The 21,522-nt window shown below is 40.8% G+C and overlaps 1 protein-coding gene across 4 annotated transcripts in view; it reads left to right on the forward strand.

The window, feature by feature from the left end:
- The window catches only part of COL18A1 (collagen type XVIII alpha 1 chain), a 185,130-nt gene that overhangs the window by 150,854 nt on the left and 12,754 nt on the right, over positions 1-21,522 (forward strand). For all 4 annotated transcript variants that reach the window (XM_063289150.1, XM_063289147.1, XM_063289149.1 and 1 more), the window contains 22 exons: positions 433-495; positions 645-731; positions 1,515-1,568; positions 1,922-2,080; positions 2,725-2,787; positions 2,949-2,993; positions 5,379-5,501; positions 6,886-6,957; positions 7,050-7,094; positions 8,118-8,162; positions 9,287-9,349; positions 9,840-9,875; positions 10,451-10,540; positions 10,947-10,976; positions 12,320-12,382; positions 13,814-13,888; positions 15,066-15,101; positions 15,809-15,862; positions 17,523-17,597; positions 18,809-18,874; positions 18,995-19,037; positions 19,609-19,671. In XM_063289150.1, coding sequence (XP_063145220.1) covers positions 433-495; positions 645-731; positions 1,515-1,568; positions 1,922-2,080; positions 2,725-2,787; positions 2,949-2,993; positions 5,379-5,501; positions 6,886-6,957; positions 7,050-7,094; positions 8,118-8,162; positions 9,287-9,349; positions 9,840-9,875; positions 10,451-10,540; positions 10,947-10,976; positions 12,320-12,382; positions 13,814-13,888; positions 15,066-15,101; positions 15,809-15,862; positions 17,523-17,597; positions 18,809-18,874; positions 18,995-19,037; positions 19,609-19,671 — 1,450 coding nt within the window. The remainder of the gene's footprint in view (positions 1-432; positions 496-644; positions 732-1,514; positions 1,569-1,921; positions 2,081-2,724; positions 2,788-2,948; positions 2,994-5,378; positions 5,502-6,885; positions 6,958-7,049; positions 7,095-8,117; positions 8,163-9,286; positions 9,350-9,839; positions 9,876-10,450; positions 10,541-10,946; positions 10,977-12,319; positions 12,383-13,813; positions 13,889-15,065; positions 15,102-15,808; positions 15,863-17,522; positions 17,598-18,808; positions 18,875-18,994; positions 19,038-19,608; positions 19,672-21,522) is intronic.

Genomic DNA, 21,522 nt, shown 5'->3' on the forward strand with positions numbered 1-21,522 from the left:
TTTTTTCTTGCCCAATTCTAACTTCAGTGAAATAATTAATTTTATTCAGGTGCAGGGAGGGGTTTTTAAAGTTCAGTTATCATTTTAGGAGGTTGTGGCACTCCAAATTCGAGAATCCTTGCACTAAGCCATAATGTGGTTTATTTCTGTTTTAGAACCCAGTCATTGTACCTGTGTTACTTATAAACCACGTTTTTAGGTTAGCATTATAACTTGTTCAATAAATCACTTTTGGGCTTCGCAAGGCAATCCGTTTATGTTGGCCCTGTCTAAATGAACTTTGTACGAAGCTTTGCAGGTGACTGAAATGACTTTCAGTTGTCATACTGTACATACTATGTGCAATTTTGTTTATGTCAGTAAACAAAATTATAGATTTTCTAAGATCAGCTAACTAGGCTTGGTCAAAACACGTATTTATTTCTTGTGTAGGGTGATGTTGGCCCCCAAGGATTCCCTGGGACTCCGGGTGAACCTGGCCTGAAAGGTGAAAAGGTACAAGTTCCATAAGGCTATAAGAAAGTTGTTGTACTGTTATTGGAGCTCAGTGTTTTCTGAGCAGTCCTGGCTCTGTTTTGACTTAGGGATTTCTTGGGAGAGGGGTGATTGTGATCTCAGCTTCATAACTTGTTCTTCCCATTTAGGGAGCACCAGGTGTTGGTGCAAGAGGTCCTCCTGGCCCTCCAGGACCACCTGGGAAACCTGGATTGAATTCCAAACTGGATAAGTTGGTGAGTTCCAGAGACTCATAATAAAGGCACAGAGCGAAGCTTGTTCTCGGGGCCCTACCCTACCCAGCAAATGGTACTGCGAGTACAGCTCTTTGCTTTTCTCTTTAGGCAAATTATCTGCCTTCCTTAACCTGACTTAGATATGTTTAAGTGGACTTTCCACCAGCTGAATGAAAATAGCAGATGGCAGGGATTTCATGTGCCCCTGCTGCCCCCATCCTCCAATCTGAAACAGATTTAGGGAGCCGTGCAGGAGGTAGGAGAACAAGGGAAAAGTCCCACTGCACCAGTGCAAATCCCCTTGGGTATCTTTGGGTGGAAATTTATGTATGTATGCCAAATCTGTTCCATTCTTGCTCTAGGTCAAATCCTTTAAATGTCCCCAGCTTTTAACATTCTCAATTCCTTGAAAGTATTAGTTGCTCTACTCTTAAATGGTATAGTATTTTTACTGTTGTCATGTTTTATTGTAAATAATTCTGGGATAATTTACATAAATATTCATTACTTATTTGTTGTTCATTTAGTCCTACATGTGGAAGATTTAGTATATAAAGTAAGTAGTAGTAGTAGTTTATAGTAAGTAGTAGCAGAATAACACTTCCACCTCCCTTAAATTTATTAACATGCCCTGTTTGTCTAGATTTCTTCTCAATGGAAACCAAGAACACAGCTGGTGAAATTAGGCAGATATATTACTCTGAACCACTTAGGTCTTGGTTTCAATAGCATTTAGCTTTGATATGCTTAATCACTGTATGCATATATGCTCTTTTCTTCCAGACATTTATTGATATGGAGGGCTCTGGGTTTGGAAGTGAGTTGGAGACTTTGCGAGTAAGTACCTAAGCTGTGTGAATAGGAGAATGATGTTCCAGTGATTAGACTGGATTTGGGAGGAGGTGGGAGAAAAAAAATAATAGTAGCCTTCCCCAATACTGAGTCCTCCAGATGTTTCAGCACTCTAACTCCAACGATTGCTCCAATACTTTCTAACCAGAAGGCCCAAAGTCAATGTGCAGCATGCTCTTCAAATATTAATAGTATGGCATTTGCTCAGCAAGGGGCTCTTTCCAGTTCTGTAGGGTCTGCAAGCAAATTGCTTTGGCTAGGATCAGCACATTTATTATTTGTTGGGTACACATCAGATCAGAGTATAATAAGTATACATCATACTTACTGTGTTTCAGGGTCCCAGAGGACCACCTGGCCCTCCTGGCCCTCCTGGTGTACCTGGTTTGCCAGGACAGCCTGGAAGATTTGGGACAAATGGCACTGACTTTCCAGGACCCCCAGGCCTCCCTGGAGTTCCAGGGAGAGATGGCAGTTCAGGAATTCCAGGACCTCTGGTGAGTAAAGGAGATGATATCATCGAAGCCTGTCTCCAAAGGCTGCCCAGTGCCTCACTCTCTCACGGGGAGCAAGTTTTCTGTTGTGATTACCAGAGGTGTGGGAGGTGGCAGGGGGCTTTGCATGCCCGTTTGCTAGCTGTGGTTATCATGTTGAATGTTGTGTATTATTGAAGAACATGTCTCATTGGAATATTAGTAGAACTTGGGGAGTGCCTAGAAAGGAGGGTTTGATTTGGCTTTTATGGTGTAGTGGTTAAGGGGTTGGACTAGAACTGGTGGTACCTGGGCTCAAGTGCACAATGGAAGCTCATTGGGTAACTGTGGCATCAGTCATTCTCTCAGTCCAACATACCTCACAGATTTATTGGCGGGGGGGAGATGAGAGGAGGGAGAGCCAGCTGCCTTGAGCTCCTGGAGGGGAAGTGGGCTATCAAACTAATAAAGAAAAAGAAATTAATACATACAGACTGGAGGCAGGTTAATGCTGGTAAGAAAATCAAACCTTTATTCATCTGCTGTGGATGTGGATGTCCACATTTTTCAAAGTATAGCTGCCACACCGAAGTGCTTCATAGGATAATCTGAGGACAGTTCTGCATCTCCAATTTAACTGAGGAAAAGGTTTCCTTACTATTTTCCAGGGCCCACCTGGTCCTCCAGGAAGAGATGGCATCCCTGGTCAACCTGGAGAAACAGGAGCACAGGTATGTATCTTTCCTCTTCAAGGGAGGTTCAGGATCACCAGGGTACACGATGATGAGGACCTGTCAGGGAAGCTGGACTGCCTCTGGCCACTGTCTACTTTGTCAAAGTCTCTTTCAACACTTCAACATAAATTCATGGTCTTTTCCCTTCCTGTTTCCAGGGAGAACCAGGTGAAGTGGGCTTCCCAGGAGCCCCTGGACCAAAGGTACAATAGTGTATTTCTTAAAGAAATAGTTACTATTCCATATGTTGATTCTAGTTTAGTAACATGACAACACTTTAAGACTTTTTTCTTGAATATACTAAGTTTTTTGAGTGCACGTGTTTAAAAAGGTAAAAGATTTTATTGACTCAAGTTCTGTTGTTGATGATTTCATGAATACGTCCATGTAGTTTTCTTGACAGCAGTATGGAAGTGGTTTGTCAATCTCTTCTTCCAGTATGTTTTTTTTCCCCCTGGTGCTGGGGATGGGTAGATGGAGAGACAGGAATTTCCCAGATTAACCTATAGTCTTGACAGTACCTGATGAGCTATTCAACTACTAACTACAGTAGGTCTGACCCTTCTTAACTTTTCAAGATCAGCAGAGGTTGGGTGCTTTATTTTTCTGCCGAGCCTTTGTGTTTGCTAAGTATAATTGATTTTATAAATCGCATTTCAAATCTCCCAGTGTTCTGTGGAAGGAAACGTATTGACACCTAATGCTCCCTTGCAAAGAGCTCGAGGCTGATAAAGCATTGTAAGTGTTCTAGTCATGAGAATACTGTGTTCGAGATGCCTTTGTGCTCACAGAGAAATGCAGTTTCCTTCCTTCTTAGGCTATGGCAGGTCAACAGGTCTATACTGTAGGCATGCCCCAAGATTGCCACCAAAGAGGACGTGAAGTTATTTTACAAAGTTATATATTATGTGATAATTTTTTTTTTAAAGACAGTTTCCCCAGCCATGAAAGCAGCTTGGTCTGGTTTCAAAATATACTAGAAATGGGGACTTCTTCAGCCACTGCTAACTTTATGAGACTATGCACAGTGTTTTGTTTACCTCTGTATTGAAGATATGTACCAGAAAATGGAATTAGGCCAGAAAGCAGTGTTATAATACATTAATACCACAGAAAAATCTACATACCTCAATGTGAGGTGTGAACATAATTATCACTATATTGTATTTTGGCTTCAGTGTCTTCCATTACCTCCCCAACTGTTTGTTAAAGGTGGAACTTCTTTTAGACCAACATCTTGCTTTAGCAAATACAGGTGGGATTCTTTGAACTAATTTTAACCCCCTTCCAGATTCCAGTCCTCATGCCATTATATGTCATAATAACACACATATTTCATTTGTTTAATAGCCTCTGTTCATAAAGCCATCTGCTTCTGCTAGCATGTTCTGTTTTCTGGATTTCTTCCTCTTTACACTGTATATAATTCTTTAAAGTGTTCATTTCTAAGTTATTGCAGATATTTTCTTTGTATGGGTTATATTTATCAATATTTTCAGTATTAAAAATTAAAATTGACACATTCGCTGCCGCCACCATTTCTCACAATTGTTTGATGGGATTATAATATTGTATTATTTTTCAACATAAGCTGGCAAATAATTTTGATTTCATGGAGCCCTGACAGGGTCTTGGGGGGCCCCTAGAGGTCCTCAGAGCACACTTTGAGAAACACTGGTTTAGAGCATCTGTGAAAGCATTTCAGAGAAGAATGCTTTTTATTAGCAGTTTAAAAAACTAAGCACAGAAATCTATTAAATAAATGTGGGTTGTATTTGCTGTAACTACTTTCCCCTTTCAGTATATTCATTCTTTGATGCAATACAAGGCTATGGGCCCAATTTGTAAGCCAGTTTACGGTGTCAAATGTCGGAATCATAGCAGATTTCCCCCATACTTATATTGCTTATGTGAGATGCTTATTTTTGTAGCCACCTTTAGCTACATCTGTCTGTAAATGGGCAACTATGTCAGGAAGTTGTCTGTACTGAGTTTCTGGGGTTCCACAAAAATCCACAAGCACAGTTTCACAATCACACAAGATGTGACGTCACACATAAAATGTCCCTGTATTCCCTAGTTTTGAGCAAGTAATCACAGTTTGTACCATCTTGCACACTTACTGATTCTCAAAGCAGTGTGTGGTAATACTGTGTAGCAAAAGCATACCCATGCTGTATAATGTAGATGTAATTCTGGGATTTGGTTCAAACAAATATACTTAGCTTAATGCATGCAGAGGAACATTTTCTTCTGTGAATACCTTGCATGGTATGATGTAATAAAGGATGTAATAAAGAATGTATGATATAATAAGGGATCTGTATACATCTGCAAGCAAACAACCAAGCTCAGAGAGCACCAAGGACTCGACGGATCTGTATATAGATGACATGTAAACAGACACATAAGTGCACACATGCATATGTAATCCAAACTGGATTATAAATCTGTAAGCAGAAGTCTGTGAATCTTGGATGCATGCATTTTCATTCCTCTATTTTGAAGTTCTAACTTGCGTGGCTCCGGATGCTTTACTCTACCCCTTGTTAGAGATGGAGGTATCTTAAGTTTCAGTGTTCTTTCAGGGCAGCCAAGGAGAGCCAGGACTGCCGGGAGCACCAGGTGAAACCGGTCTGGCAGGCCTTCCTGGGCCCATGGGTCCACGAGGATTGCCTGGGCCTCCTGGGCCGGGCATTGCAGCGGAATTTGTGAGTACCAAACATTTGAGGGTGGTTTAGAACAAGGTGCAAAATGCTGAAGAACTTTGCACTTTCTACTGTGATCTATTTATGATATATTATTGCTATTACTGAACCATCAACGCTCTTGATTCTTCACAGAGAAACAGTAGAAGTTGACCAAATCTATTACGATTTGAGATTCAATACAGAGTGAGAAGACAGATAAAGTGAAGGAAAAAACAGGGAGAATGTCCCTTCGATTCAGTTATTATCCCTAGCAGCGCTCTGGGCCAAGTTCCTGTTGGCCGATACTAGAACTCACGTTGGGCAAACAGTAATTCATGGATGCAGATCTTGGATAAATAAATTCATGGCAAGAACCAGGAAAGCTGTTAAGAAGGAATTCCAATAACTGCCAAGTATAAAACACAAGCCATATTTATAGTGACATCACAGTTCAATTCTTGTGCCTCTTTCTCCCACCCACATGGTGCAAAAGGAGGAAGGCCTCCCCTCCATCCCTTGTAATGGACACGGTTGGTTTCAGGCTGTTTGCTTCTTATCAGAACCATCACACACATCCTACTGAAGGAAAAGGAGGAAGACTAGAAAAGTTTAAGGTAGTGGTTTCCTGGGAGAGGAGGGCATTCTGCGGAAAGCTTTGTTGTTGGTAAACTCTTTTTAAAGGAGGGGGATTACCACCCATTCTCAAAACTCAGGAAAGCCAAATCCACCCCCTCATCTTTTTATCCCTTCAGTATGAAAAGCTTAGAAAGAAACCTGGCCTATAAGAGGGAACCAACGTAGGTTGAAAGACCAAGGACCAACGACAAATCTTTTTGGCAGCAAAGGCTGCTGTAGAGAAAAGAAAGGCTACAGTGATGACAAGGAACAATCACAGAAGAGGAGACTGTGATATTCACGACATCACATTTCATTGCAAGGGCAGAAAATGGGGTTATACAGTATTTGTTATATTATATATAGCATATATACATAACGTAACATTAATCCCCAATAACCTAGGAAATGCTAAATTATCAGGAGATAATCAAGAGAGGAAGAGTCTAGCAGAAATATGCAGCACATGTCAGAACTGTAAACCCAAAAAATATAACTGAAATTAGAAGCATTTAGAGGGGCAGCTAATGGTTTTCAGTTCAACCAAGGATACAAGCTGGTAGGAAGTAAGATACAAGGAGAAACGCACAATCCCGTGTGTATGGTCTAACAAGCTAGGAACTGAGCATGTGGACTGGGCTGCCGTCAGGACTATGATCCTTCCTATCTTCATTCATTGGCTTGTTCCTTTGAAGTATTTCTAATTTGTTGTGGGGGATGGGCACAGCCTTACAAGGAAGGCTCTTCATGATAACTTACCAGTTGACTAATAGCATCTATTATTTTTTAGGTCGACATGGAAGGCTCAGGATTCCCACTTGTTTCTGGCAGCCCTGGAACCCGTGGGCCAGAAGGTCCTCCGGTAATCCACTTTATATTCCTTTGCACATCCAGCTTGATCTGCAAGCACATGAAGACTGACTGAATTTAGCTGTGACTTCTTTCTTTTTACAGGGGCTTCCAGGACTTCCAGGACTTCCAGGACCCCCAGGACCCAAGGTCTGGATCTTAAAATTTGCGGGGGGGGGGGTTGCCTTCATTAGGTGATATGTAGATAGTTTGGTAGGGTGGCTTTGCCTGCTTTAATCCAGAATTGCCTCTGCAAATGATAAGGGGCATTTTTTGCCTCACCATGTCCACTGTGACAGCCATTCTGTGCGAGCGTCCGTGACATGCCCTCCCAAGCCTGCCGGTGCCCACTGACTCTAAAACAACCTTTCTCAACCTTTTGACCCTGGAGGAACCCTTGAAATATTTCTCAGGCCTTGGGGAACCCCTGCACATTCAGGTTCAGATATAGGCCAGAAGTTACAGAAGTAATATATTTGGTTCTGGTGTGGGCCTGTATATATGCATTAACAGTGTTCCTAATCTAAAAATAAAGAATGAAATATACTTCTTTAATGTGAAATTGCCTGAATTTGAAATATTTTTTTAAATAAATCATGATGTCCCAGAGAACCCCTAGTGACCTCTCACAGAACCCTAGGGGTCCACAGAACCCTAGCTGAGAAACCCTGCTCTAAAAGGTTTTCTATCTCTAGAACACACTTTAGCACTAAGTTTTTTCATTATCCTATTCAAATTAACATTGAAATAAGTAAGGTCTACATAGCTGGTGCAGTACTGTTGATTGTGGTATATTCAGGACACTGTACTGATAGAGTGGTACATTTATGCTGGATCTTGCACAAGTCATTGATCTTGCCCAAAAGTAATTGATAGAGGAGTTATGGGGAGGTTCCTTCCTAACCTTAACTGTGAGACTCACCTCTTTGTGATACACAGTGATCTAGAGTATTGATCATAAATCATGAATATCTCTTGAGCAATCTGTTGTTCCCACAGTCCAAATGGAAGATAGGTAGACATGTGAATGACTTATTGTTCTGTATTTTATTTAGATCATGTGACACATTGTCACCCTGATCTGTGTGTCCCCCACAAAAAGATATTCCCATGTATATTAAATGGTATTTGTAAAAAAAATAGTCCATATGTCTGTCTTTTTGTGAACTCTAGGGAGATGAGGGCATCATTGGCCTCCCAGGTTTGCCAGGTGAGAAGGTAAGTTCATGTCAAGAAATCTGACAGAAAAAATTACATTTACCTTCCTCAATGCTAGATTTAAAGAAATGTTTTATTCATGTACTGCTTATTTTTATTTATTTTATTTATTTTATATCCCGCCTTTATTATTTTTATCAATAACTCAAGGCGGCAAACATACCTAATACCCCTTCCTCCTCCTATTTTCCCCACAACCACTACCCTGTGAGGTGAGTTGGGCTGAGAGAGAGTGACTGGCCCAAGGTCACCCAGCCAGCTTTCATGCCTAAGGCGGGACTAGAACTCTTGGTCTCCCGGTTTCTAGCCCGTTGCCTTAACCACTAGACCAAACAGGATCTGTTTTTTTATTATTAAAAATTATTATTACTATTAAAATAACTATGGCTGTGCACACATGGAAAATGACCTGAAGAGGTATTTTGGACTTTGTTGTGAGTGTGAACATTGTTCATCTCTACTATTCATCTCTACTGGGCAGCTCACAGCAAGAATAAAAACTTACAAAAAACAATACAAGCCAGCATCCAAACAAAACAACTCCAGGCACCTAAACCACACACCCGAATACGTAAGCAGTCAGGTTACTGGGCTCCAGCCTCACCCAATCCCAACACTTGGGAGAACAGCCAGCTTTTCAAGCCCTTCCAGAAGGCTGGGGGGGGGGGTGTTGCCAGATCTCAGCGGCGAGGCTGTTCCACAGGGGAGGGGCCACTACTGAGAAGGCTTGCTTCTTAGGTCTTGCCCCCTCCCCAACATTGACTGGAACCAGCCACAAAAGGAGAAAAACCACTTCAAAACAGCAGCCACCATCCAACTCCTGAAGCCAGTCCGGAAGGATACCATGGTTGATGGTATTGAATCCACTCATAATGTGCCTCTTAAGGAAGCCTCAACTTTTTTTCATGCTCACATGGAAGCCTGAAATAAATCAGGCTGCTTCAATTAATAGGAGTGAGACCATATGCTTTCATGAAGTCTGAAGCACTTCTTCTCAATCATTTTTGAAGCACGTACAGTCCTAAATGTATTTTCATGGGAGTCAGATTGTTGAATTACATTTGGGATGAAAACCAGGACTTAATTTTATCCTATTCTGATTTCCCCCACCCCCACCCCCACAGGGAAATCCTGGTTTGCCAGGTTTAGATGGTCGCCCTGGATTAGAGGGTTTCCCAGGACCACAGGTGGGTATGACATTCAGTCCAATGACAACATCTAATTTTCTATGATTTTAGGAAATCATAGAATTATTTCTTTGAAAGCTTCTAGCCCCTGGATCAGGAAGGTTATGATAGAAATAACATGCATACCAAGTTCTACAGAGAGCATCAAGGCTGTTGCTGAAAATGGGACTTTTGATTCCTTACTAACGGCCTTGTATGGTATCTATTCCCACATAGTTAATATAAAGTGACAGTGATATTTCTTCAGTATCTGTCAGTGATCATACATGCTTCAAATATTTGTTGTAATGGTGGTGATTGTGTATAGCTTTTAACTCATGTAACTCAATGGTGAAGTTTCAGTCATACCACATTTTCTGGATCCTAGTTCAGTCCTCCATATGCTGGACCACAGTTGCTATCATTTGCAGCACATTCCATCACCATACACAATTGTCCATTGCGCAAAATTGTCTTCTTCCCTGAAAGTGTCTTTTTCTCCCCATTTCAGGGACCAAAGGGTGACCAAGGGGACTCAGGGCCTAAAGTGAGTACCACCAAGATTTGAAGAAAAAATATGTTTGTGTGATGTGTAATAATATTTGAAATTTTTCATGTAGGATTTTGTTGGGGATACAAGTCTGAAGAACATTCAATTTATTTTGTTTTAAAACTGCACATTTCAAAATTCTTAGTCAATTTATTCCTGTGAAAATATACTAATCTAACGAATGCCCCCAATTCACCTGATCCTGAAATAGATGTACATTCTAGTATCTTCATTCATCTAGTTTGCATTATAAACCATGATGATTATCTGTGCCCAGCCTGAGAGAACTGTTGCTAAGCAGGAGAATGAATGATGACTGGCATTAAGTTGGCTCTGTCTCTGAATGCCCAAAGATAATATCAACCTATGCAGAACTGAATTTTGCATTAAGAGATTTGGATGGGGAATTTTTATTTTAGATATGCAAAAGGAAAATGCTCTTCCAAAATCCCAGTTAAAAATCTGAAGTTTGCAAACATTTTTCTAAATGGTGCAGGAGTACGACTTGGCTAGAACATATGTAATCAAGTAGGTTGAAAGAGAACTCTCAAGACTTTCTTTCTTTCTTTAAGGGTGAAAAGGGCCAAGATGGAATAGGACTTCCTGGTCGTCCTGGGCTCCCTGGCCCTCCAGGACAAGCCATGTACCTGTCTAGTGAAGATGTAAGAATAATTCTGCCTTTTACTAGCTATTTTGTTACTCTTCAAGAATGTTATCTCAAAGGGAGTGCTGCTCCAGTACTTTATTTCTAAATATTAAGGATCTGAAGTTACTCTAACCATAAAGTTATTACTAGAGAGTTACTGCTATTGCATAGCTAGGTGTCTAGATACTTTGGGGTTTTTTTTTAATCAGTCTCGTGAATTTCTGAGTTTTCAGGCAAATCCATATAGGAATGTTTGAAAATACAGGTATATGCTGATACAATGCATACGATACAGATGCAGATTTGAATGTAGTCATTAACCATTTTGTGGTGCTTAACTGCTCTCTTTAAATGTTCTGCTGAGCAATCTAAGGAAAAGCAGTAGTGATCACATGTTTAACACATGGTTTTATTATTTTTAGAAAACTGTGACCGTTTTGCCAGTCCCAGAGGTAAGTAGAAGGGGAGGCTTTGTAAATATTGCTACCAGTTTTAGAAACATTTTGTTTTTATTGCTAGGTGCCTAAAATAGGATGAAACTGCTTGCAAGAATATAAACGTTAGCTTTTGCTAGGTAAACAGGCCCTTATCTGAATTTTTATTATTAAGATTAAAATTACAAGAATCTTTTCTCAATACAATTCTCAAGAAGTAGGGTTAAATTTCCATTAAAATCCATCTCATTTGTTCCTTTGTGTCCTGGAGGGGTTGCAGAGTAATATGCATGAAATCTATGAGCTGAAGTTGCTTTTCTTTGAAGGCCTTATCTACTTCCCATTCTGAAAAGGGTTTGCTCCACTTAGTTTTCTCCTGAAGGAGCTCTAGTGAGTTCTATTGCAGATTTTGCAACAGTTCTATTCTGTTCTGGAAAGGAACCATCCGAGGCCCCTTCAGGACAAACATGTGTAGATTATGAAGTGGTCCTAGAGAGGACAATCCCAGATGAGGTAGCTCCAAGCCTCTGAAACTGCTCTCATTCTTGAAGTGCTCTTATAATTAAGAGAGGATCTTCCATTCTGATGAAAAATAGCAGTTTTTGAACCTTGGCAATGAGGTAGGACTTTTGTGTATTGGTCAAGAATTGGACAGGTAATGAAACCAGACCAAACAGCATAGTATTGTTGTGGGGGATTGCAAAGCTGTCTTCTTCCTCTTTTCCTTTTCAGCATGTTAAGGGCAAATAGTAGGAGACAACCATCTGCAGAACTATTAAAACTGTCTGGATGTTCCTGTGTGTAGGGAGCTGAGAGACTCATTACATTTTTCAGGCTACGCAGATATTTCTGAGCTTTCCATTGACCCTAAAGCTCTTCCCTTCCCTTCCCTTCCCATAGTTATTCCTGATCTTTGCAAGTTATTCAAATTTGTACCTAGAGAATAAAAATATGCATTATCTATCATCTATCTATCTATCTATCTATCTATCTATCTATCTATCTATCTGCCAATCAATCTATCTATCAATCAAACGTCTTCTACAGGAAGAGTACAGAATAGCATTCTATGATCTGAGATACCCAAACTGATTTAAAACTTGAAGAAAGAAATATTTTAACAACAGATCTGCAGGAAGCCATGACTAACTTCAAGGCAGTATTTCTCCAGCATGTTCTACTGTCTAATAGGTTAATGAAAGAAAGAAGGCCCTAATGGTTTACCACAAGCTTTAATGTCGTTTAAGAAAAGAGTATACAGTTAGAAAAAATGCTCAGAAATAAAATTGCTCCATTAGCCCCAGCATTGAAAAGATGGGATATGAATCTTGATGACATGAAATGTGTACCTTCTTCTTTAGGGCCCAGTAGGACCAAAAGGTGATCCAGGAACTCCAGGTTTACAAGGCTATCCAGGACTGAAGGTAAAACTATACTTTCTTTCAGAATTCTGGGCTGCAAGATCATCACCACAGTGCAAAATTGTCTGTTATCCAAGACATTTGCCCTTTGGTTCTAGTTTTATTACTGCCATATATCCAACTCTGTTTCTATCATCAGAAGTGCCCCCACTGGCCCATTTTCATCCTTAAATCAGGCTTTGCCTAAAGGCTTCCCTAAGTTAGAGTAATATTAGCAAGCTCTTTCATTGGTTGGAATTTTTTGTGAAATGGGCAGCCACACAAATTCGATAAATAAATAAATAAATAATTTTTTAAAAAGCTGAATGGGAAATGAAACATTTTAGTGCAGGAGAAAATGAATTAGATGATGTTCTGGTAAAACTAAGTTGAATTTGTGAGAAACAAGAAAAGTGTAACTGAAAGTACCTGGTTAAATGGTTATTTCTTTTGCAGAGTGCTGGAAAGCATTTGGCCCAGAGAGATCAGAAAAATCACACACTAGGCATTTCTATAAAAATAAATTTATTTACAGAAAGCACAAAAACATATTTACAGGCTTCTGCATTCACACACCCTCAGAGAGGAGAGAGCCCTCTCAGAGAGCTGCTTACTGGCTGCAAGGCTAAAAGAAAAACTAACCAAGCAAGCTGCCCTCCCCTCAGGCAATGCAACTATTAACACCTAAACTGAGGACAATTAAATTCGACCTCTTCACCCGACCAGAATGATTAGTTACCATAGTAACCTTAATTTCTGTAGCAGAAAACAATATACCAACAATTTCTACCAGTCATTTTCCCCTTCTTTAAAATGTCTTTTGTAGGGTATTTTATTTTTTTGTTCGTTGAATGAGCAATATCTCTTACTTGGGTGATCAACAGTAGGAAAGAAAACCATCTTATTCCAAGAATACCTTTACAATACCTAACGTTACTGTATTCGTGTTATTTCCGTGGTAGAAATTAACAGCAAAGACACACATAATATTCAAATACTTTAGAAAAGAGCACATTCAGGATTGGTTTAGATATTATGTTCCCTTGTACAAACCATTCTGACCATGTCCCAGCATGATCACTCTAACATGGTGCATGATCAGAAGTAGTTGGAAAAACTACGGCAGTTACTTTTAGCCAAAATGCATGATTCATCTCATTTCTGTATTGCAGCTTTTACAGTATGTGCAACTTGCCCATTGAAGAATTCATTTTAAAAGTTGAGATTGGGATGATTACTCATTTAAGTTCAGGATAATGACTGCATACTTTGTGCTGGGGATGGGAGTACGTATGTCTTGGACATAAGAGAAAAGTACCATTTGGAATCCAGTTTAGTTTCTCCTTACTTCAGTAAGATCATTGTATTGTACTAAATAGATGCTTATAATATGGGCTGCATTTCCTCTGGAAGTTACATAAATCATTGTTTCCTTCTTGTGTTTTGCCTGGACAGGGTGAAAAGGGAGAGCCAGGAGTTATAACCAGGCCTGATGGAACAATCATAGCAGCTGAAGCAAGTGGAGAAAAGGTATAAACAAGCTTATTTTTGCTTACATTTGAAGAATGTTTCCCACTTACTGTTGCTTTTGTGCAGTAAGATGCCAGAGGATCTGCTTCTTGCCTAGTAAAGAAGGACAGAGCTCCTCTTAAAGGGAGGAAAGGAAAGGGGGTCCCTAACCCAGCTTCTGCGATAAACCCTCCTTTTTTTTTTTTGTAATTCTCAAGACAGGGCCATTGAGGTTTTAGATGACCTGTCCTTCACATCAGTTATTCTGCCAAACTTTGGAGAGTATTATGTTTAAGACATGCACTTGTACTACTCAGATCTTTTCCAGGAAAAAGTTAGGAAGTAATTCCAGCAGACAGGTAGTAATGAGGTGGTTGTTTAGAATGAAACACACCCAGACATTGTGGGGATATTGGTGAAGAGGGAAAGCCTGCCCATCCTTACATTCAATGGGAAGTGATAGTAGAAGCAGCAGGCAGCTCAACTGGTGCCATCCAACCACTAGCAATGCCTATTGACATCTACAGCCCAGGCTGGGGCTACTCGACAGTCATCAGCGATGTACAGTACTTCAGCAACAGTGACTTGAGCCTTCTTTTATGATGGGCAGTTTCCATCAAAGGACCATCTCTGGAAGTTATTGCTAGAACAGAAATCTGGGGAACAAATGATATTTCTCTATGTTGGACATCTGCAAACCTCTGGAAAAGTACTGAGTACTATTCCTTCTGTAGCCAGATGTTCCTCATATATCAAAATATGTCCTCTTGATTATCCAGAAGAAATGAAGTGAGATTCCAGGGGTGAACAAAACATTGCTTCGCAAAACATTTTGAAATTTCAGAAAATGTCCTTTGACTACAAAGTGGGGCTGCTTTGCGAATGTTGAAAGTCTTTCAAGTTTTCAAAATGCCTCAACAAGTTTAAAACAGCAGTTTCCCCTTGAAATGTGACAGTTCATGACATTTAGCACTCAAAACATTTTGAAATGAAATGTTTTGCATATCCCTACAGCATTCTCTAAATCAACCTTCCTATTAGAAGTTATTTCCAGATTATGCTAGACTTCAACTCCCATAATTCTGTGGTAATTAGATGATGCTGAAAGAGGAAGTTCCATACATCTAGAGGGTGTCTAGTTAGGGAAAACTGTTCTAAAAGTGATGTGCCTTTCTGACCATATACCTTTTATTTGCAGGGTGAACCAGGCCCAAGGGGACCTGTGGGACCAGCAGTAAGTTATAAATGGTATCTTTGCTTTTATGCAAGGAATTTACAGAATTAAGCATTCATCAAAATGGTCGTTGTTTCATTTTTTTTGACTGATGAAATTTTAAAAATTGTTCTCACAATTGTGTCCATTTTCCTTGTTGTGACTGTGCCTAATATTAAAATACTGCTGCACCTCCTCTCTTTATTTCAGTAAGTGCAGTTAGGAAATCTTATTTATAGATTATGCAAGTAGAACCTGCAACAAAATATTGCCGGCCTCCTCACCTCAAAGTAACCGAAACCTGCCAGCCAGACCTAGCCAAATCTAAGGAGCCCAGGCCAGCCATTTCTATGCCATGTCCTGCATTACTTTTTGTACTGATGCTTGGTATTTCATGACTGTCCAGCATGCTCTCACTGGGTTCTCTGTGTGGGAGGAGGGAATATTAGGGCTTTCTCTAATTTATCCAAATCTTGGAATTTCCTTGAGCTCTGTAATTTTCCCATGAGCTTTTTATTGTTCAGTTGCTGCATGTTGACCTTGATTTTGCCAGCACTCATGACAAAGTTTTCTGTTAGAAGGAGCAATGACATTAGTCCTTCTACTTCCTTCTGGGTTGATGAATCCTGAGGTATATATGGTGTGATGTTGCAGTGATCCTGGGTCCTCCCATTTAGCCATCTCTTGCTATCTTTCTAAATAGAGTTTTTCATTTTGTTTTCTTTTAGGGACCACCTGGGCGCGCTGGACAGAAGGGAGAAATTGGCTTTCCTGGAAGACCTGTAAGAATTTTTATTTTAATTCCTTTCTGATATATATTCTCTTCTGTGAAATGAACAGGAAGAGAAAACTCTCAATTCATCATCATCTAGTTCTGTATTTGATTGGAATTAGAGAAGTGGCAGAAATCAGACCTCAAAATTATGTATATTTTCTTGAAAATGAACAACGAACCAGCGAAAAAAGGAATGCTGGCCTCATAATGTTCTGCAGGCAACTGCTCCAGGAAATAAATACCCATGGCAGGCTCTGTAGTATCTGCCTAACCCCAAAGTAATTCCTTTTCCAAACACTATTCTCAGCGTTTCTTTAGCAAGATTTATTAAGAAAGGGATGGAATTTCAAGAATCCAGCAACTGAACTATTGTCCTTCTACAACCAATATATTCTAAAGTACATTAGTCTTCTTCACTGTATTTTTTTATTGCTGTTTGTGAACTGGTGGACTGGTGAGTCAGTTCACTGATAATGAGTGAACCATCTCCTGAATCCTTATTAGTGTCAAAACTGACCATTACAGCTCATCATTCTTCTCAGCTACTCCTCCCCAAAGCAGAATTCTGGCTCCATCCAGATACAGCTATGTCAACCTCATGGATTTTTTCTATCTTCCTATGAGCACATGGCCATCTCACTCCTAGCCACACTGGCGCCCTTTCTTCACGGCCTGCCCTTTTCCAGCCAGGATGCAGCTGCCTGCCAAAGAAATCCCACAAGCCTGCAATTTGACTTGCATGGCACATCTGCAGCTGCTCTGGAATGACTCTCCAGTGTACTCCCCACTTCAGCTAGAGTCTTTGGCAGGTGTCAAAACAGCACTAAGGAAGGACAGCAGCTGTCTCACAAGACACCAGATGAGGATCTCTCCAATGGCAAGAGCGTCTGTGTCTACCACGCTTTTTGGCTAGCCTCCAGTGGTCAGGCCTGGGCTTCTTAACTTACCCAGCCATTCAAGACAGAACTGCAGTATAACTACTGCCCCTCATGAGTTTTTTGGACACAAGAATGGCCTCTGTAAATTGCTCACAAACAAATGCACAGCCATGACTTGTTTCCTCTCCCCACCTTTTTGCTCTGCACCCAATAGGAGCAGGAAAGATGATGGTGGCTGAGCTGTTGGTACATGACTTCCCATCTCACATTATGTCATTTCTGTAATCCTTGTAACTGAATGTAATTAATTCATTTACTAGTTTGAATGGTTTAAATTGTGGGTGTTTTATTATAATTGTTTTCTTGCATTATAAATGCGCATGAAAGATTATGCAACAGTTTCACTACAGGAAGACCGTATTTCATTGTACTTGGGCTTTCATAATCTAAGTCTGTAAGTGGCTCATTCATAAGTTGCAAGTAACCTCAGGTCTTCAATCTACTGAATAATTCATCCATTAATTTTTATTTCTGATGTTGAAAGACTAGTTTCATATACATGCATGAGCTCAGATAATAGACATATATAGATATGTTTTGTTGTATTGCTTTTTTCTCTTTTTTCTTTTGCTATTTTTCCTTCTCTTTGTTCTGTTGTATTAAATAAATAAATCCAATTATAAACGAACAAATACAGTACTTTCTTTCTATGGATATTTCATTGCATTTTATCTTGCTACTCCTCACCATCTTACGAAGGCAATTCCACTGATTTGTTGATCCTTGCAGGGTCGGCCTGGTATGAATGGACTGAAGGGAGAAAAAGGTGATCCAGCAGACTTAAGTGGAGGGCTGGGCTTAAGGGTAAGCGAGCATTTCTTTGAGTAATGAGAACAGAACAGATGTGCTGCATCAAACCAGGGACCAGTCCAGCTTTCTGTGCCCCACAGTGGCTTACTTGGTTTATTCAGGAAACTCAGAAAGACAGGCTGTATAGTGAAAGCCCTTCTTCATTGTCTCTCTCTAGCAGTTGGTGTTAAAATATGCAGCTTGTATATTGCAGTTTGTCTGTTCTGCTTAAGTTCATTTGAACACGGTTCCAAGGGCTAGTTTGGTGTAATGGCTAAGGCACCAGGCTTGAAATTGGGAGGCTGTGAGTTCTAGTCTCACCTTAGACACAAAGCCAGCTGGGTAACCTCAGTCCAGTCCCTCTTTCTCAGCCCTGAGGAGGTGGCAGTGGCAAACCACTTCCAAAAATCTCACCAAGAAAACTGTAGAGACATACCCAGCCAGATGCCAGGAGTCAAGACTGACTCAAAGGCACATAATAATATTGTACCTAATGCTGAGGGATGGCATACAGTGATGCTGTCTGTGTTCAATCAGTGCTTGGTGAAGCTTCTCAGGCTCTATCATTGAAAGAAGGAAGACAAGGAAAAGGTGAGGAAGATACAGTAACACCAAGTTTAGCCTTCAGTTACTTTGGCCTAGTATAGACAGTTGCTGGAAGTTTGGCCAAGCATTTTGACAGTCAAGTACCTCTAGTGCAAAAGTGCAACTTCACAGGGAATATGTTTTGCTCTGAAGGGTCTCCTCTCCCCTCTTGGTTTCCCGAGAAACCAGCAGCGGGAAGCAGCATGCAGTTGGGGGAAAAAGCAGCAACAACCCCCACTTGTGGGTTCTCATGCCGTAATCCAGGGGTAGCCTAAACTCCAAGAAAGGATTTAGGCAAACTGATATGAATCCCCAGAGGTTCCTCAAACCCACTGAGTACACAGCCATCTGCTACTGCAGACGAATGAAATATCTGTGTTCTTTGCAATGCTGTGGGTGGCAATTTTACTTGCTTTTTTCATCTGTGGATGGTGGAAGGATACACAGGCTTGTATGTTTTCATTATTGCCTGTGCTGCAAATGATAAGAAGCTGGAGCAATATTTCCCTATGTTACTTACTTTCCAATTTTTTCTGCTGTGTTTAGGTAGAGTTGAGTGGCTACTGATGTATTGCATTCTCTCTGTCCCGTCTGATATTTCACCCGATTAAATGTAATGACTGTTGTGTTTTTCTCTTTAGGGTCCTCCAGGCCCCCCAGGCCCTCCAGGTTCTCCAGGCAGCACAGTACCTGTTTATGAGAACAATGTGAGTAAAAACATCCCGCTTTCTGGGGAACTAAGGGGATATTTTGTTTTAAGGCAAGAAATGGCCTTAAAATTGTCTTTGCAGCAACATACTTTTTGAGAAACTTTTTAACTGTTTCAGGCATTTGGTGATTTGGGCCCTCCTGGACCTCCAGGATTGCCTGGTAAGAAAGTGGTAGATCTGGATAAAGGAAGGGGAGGGGGGAGGTGGACCATGGTGATTCTTGCCCATGTCCTACAATTGAACTGGCTGCTGGTTGCAGTAGAGCATCCTCCCTCCAGCCTGGATTCTACCAGATGGTTTGGACTCCTGCTTCCACTAAGCCTGCATATGGGCCATGTTGGCTGGGACTGTTGGAAGATGTGATTCAAAACCTTTGGGAGGAACCCAGATGGGAAATGCTGTGATAGAAAAGTAATACATTTTTCCTTCCAGGGCTCCCTGTCAGAACTTCTTGAGTAGCCATTAAAAAAAATTAAAGTGTTGGGGTTTTTTTCATCTAGCAATTCCTATATCAGAATCATTGCACTGTTCTGCTCCAAAAGGATTTAAAATAATTTTGTTTTAAAGCAAGCCACAGTTTAAGCATACATTTACAGGGTGGTTTAAATGAGCAGTTTCTGGACATTTGGGTTTGTGTTAGATTTCACTTGGGCTTACTTTCTTGTTCTGACATGCTATGCTTTCCCACCAGTGCTTGGGGTTGCCAAGCCTTATGCCAGTTTCTCTTTCAGGCTACCATGGTACTCCTGGTCAGAAGGGAGAAAAAGGTGAAGAGGGTCCTCCAGGGCCACCAGGTAGGGTTTCCTATAATATGATACTTACATTCCATTTCACGTTTCCTCCAGCTCTTACCAAGACTTGTCATGGGCCATGTCATTGAAGGAGGCACAGAAGGTCTTTATGGGTTCCCTCATTTGTTTGACCCATTTGGAGTATCTTCTCCCTAAGGCCCCAATACTCCAGGCCTTCTAGGAAACACTGAAAATTGTAGCATGCTGTGACCTCAGGATGGGCTAGTTTGTTGGAGGATGAGCCACATGAGTTCTTGCTTTGCAGCAGGTTGTTGTTGTATCAATTCATTTTCCTTTGATTTGTTTCCTGTGTCTTGCCATCTTGCTAACCTATTCTACACTGCCCAGAGTCTTGGAATTGGACAGTCTTAACAGATCCAATACATACATACATACATACATACATACATACATACATACATACATACGTTATACAGAACATTCTGATGGTCCTTCCCGTGTGGTTATCTCTTCAGATGCACAAAATCAAAAAAACGTAAGCCTGGAATAAACCTGGTGCCTTCTAGGCCAATTATTTGCATTGGAAACTTCTCCCCAGCTCTGTTGCCTCAGTTCCTTTAAACAGAGATGTCAAAAACTAATGCAAAACCAGGATCGTGCCATGGCCCCTCTCTTAAATAAGGAAGCCAACCTTCAGCTGATTTCATCGTTATTCTCTCAGAGATGTATGTGCTGATGTCTTGAATACAAATGTGAGGAAGATAGTAATCATTTGCAGATGATACAGGTGTAACTATATTGCCTGGGAAATGTTCACTAGAATTCAGTGTGAAGCTTGTGCACAAGGCAAGCTGTGCCTACAAAAATAGCAAGCACAGACTGATTCTGAGTAACCAGCTTTTGCACGCTGTGCTTTAAGTACTGAATACCCATAATATATGTCTTCAGGCATATTCTCTTTGTTTTCTGAAAAGAAGTGATAATTATTAGTCTTTCTTGAATGGTCATGCATGCCCTTGTCATCTCCCATATTGACTATTGCAATGCGCTCTACATGGGGCTACCCTTGAAGAGTATCCAGAAGCTACAGCTGGTCCAGAATGCAGCTGCACGGGCTATCTTTGGTGCCCCCAGAAGGCCACATGTAACACCACTGCTGCACGAGCTGCATTGGGTACCAGTTTGCTTCCGGGTCCAATTCAAGGTGTCCAATTCACCTTTAAAGCCCTACATGGCATGGGGCCAGGCTGAGGGACTGCCTCTTTCCCGTTACGTCAACCGGTCCCACCCGAGCATGCAGAGAAGTCGGTAAGAGAATTCCATCTGGTGGGGTCCAGGAGGCGGGCCTTCTCTGCAGTGGCTCCCGCCCTGTGGAACACGCTGCCTCTGGAGGTGAGGTTAGCCCCATCGCTCCTGGCCTTCTGGAGGAATCTGAAGACCTGGCTCTGCCACCTGGCTTGGGGCGGGGAGGGGAATAGTTATGTCTGGGGATGGCTAGTGCCCTAAAATTGCTCCTCCAACACAAGGACTGAATTGGATCATAGCCATCTGGACTTTATTTTCATCTATATTTATTAGTTATTTGTAATTGTATTTTATATAGAGTATTTTTATATATTGTAATTGGATGGTATATTTATTGTTTTACTGACTATTTTGTTGTAAACTGCCCAGAGTCCCTCTGGTGGGAGGAGATGGGCGGTGACAAATTAGATAAATAAGATATAAATAAATAAATGTATGTATTCAGGCATATTCTCTTTGATTTCTGAAAAGAAGTGATAATTATTTGTCTTTCTCCCTCTGTGTCGGTCTTTTTTTTATTTATTTCTGTCCATTACCACTATCATCAAAATGAACTAAAAGATTTCTGCCTCTGCTGTTCATTGGTAG

This window comes from Candoia aspera, chromosome 1 (assembly GCF_035149785.1).
Source record: "Candoia aspera isolate rCanAsp1 chromosome 1, rCanAsp1.hap2, whole genome shotgun sequence".
Lineage (NCBI taxonomy): Eukaryota > Metazoa > Chordata > Lepidosauria > Squamata > Boidae > Candoia > Candoia aspera.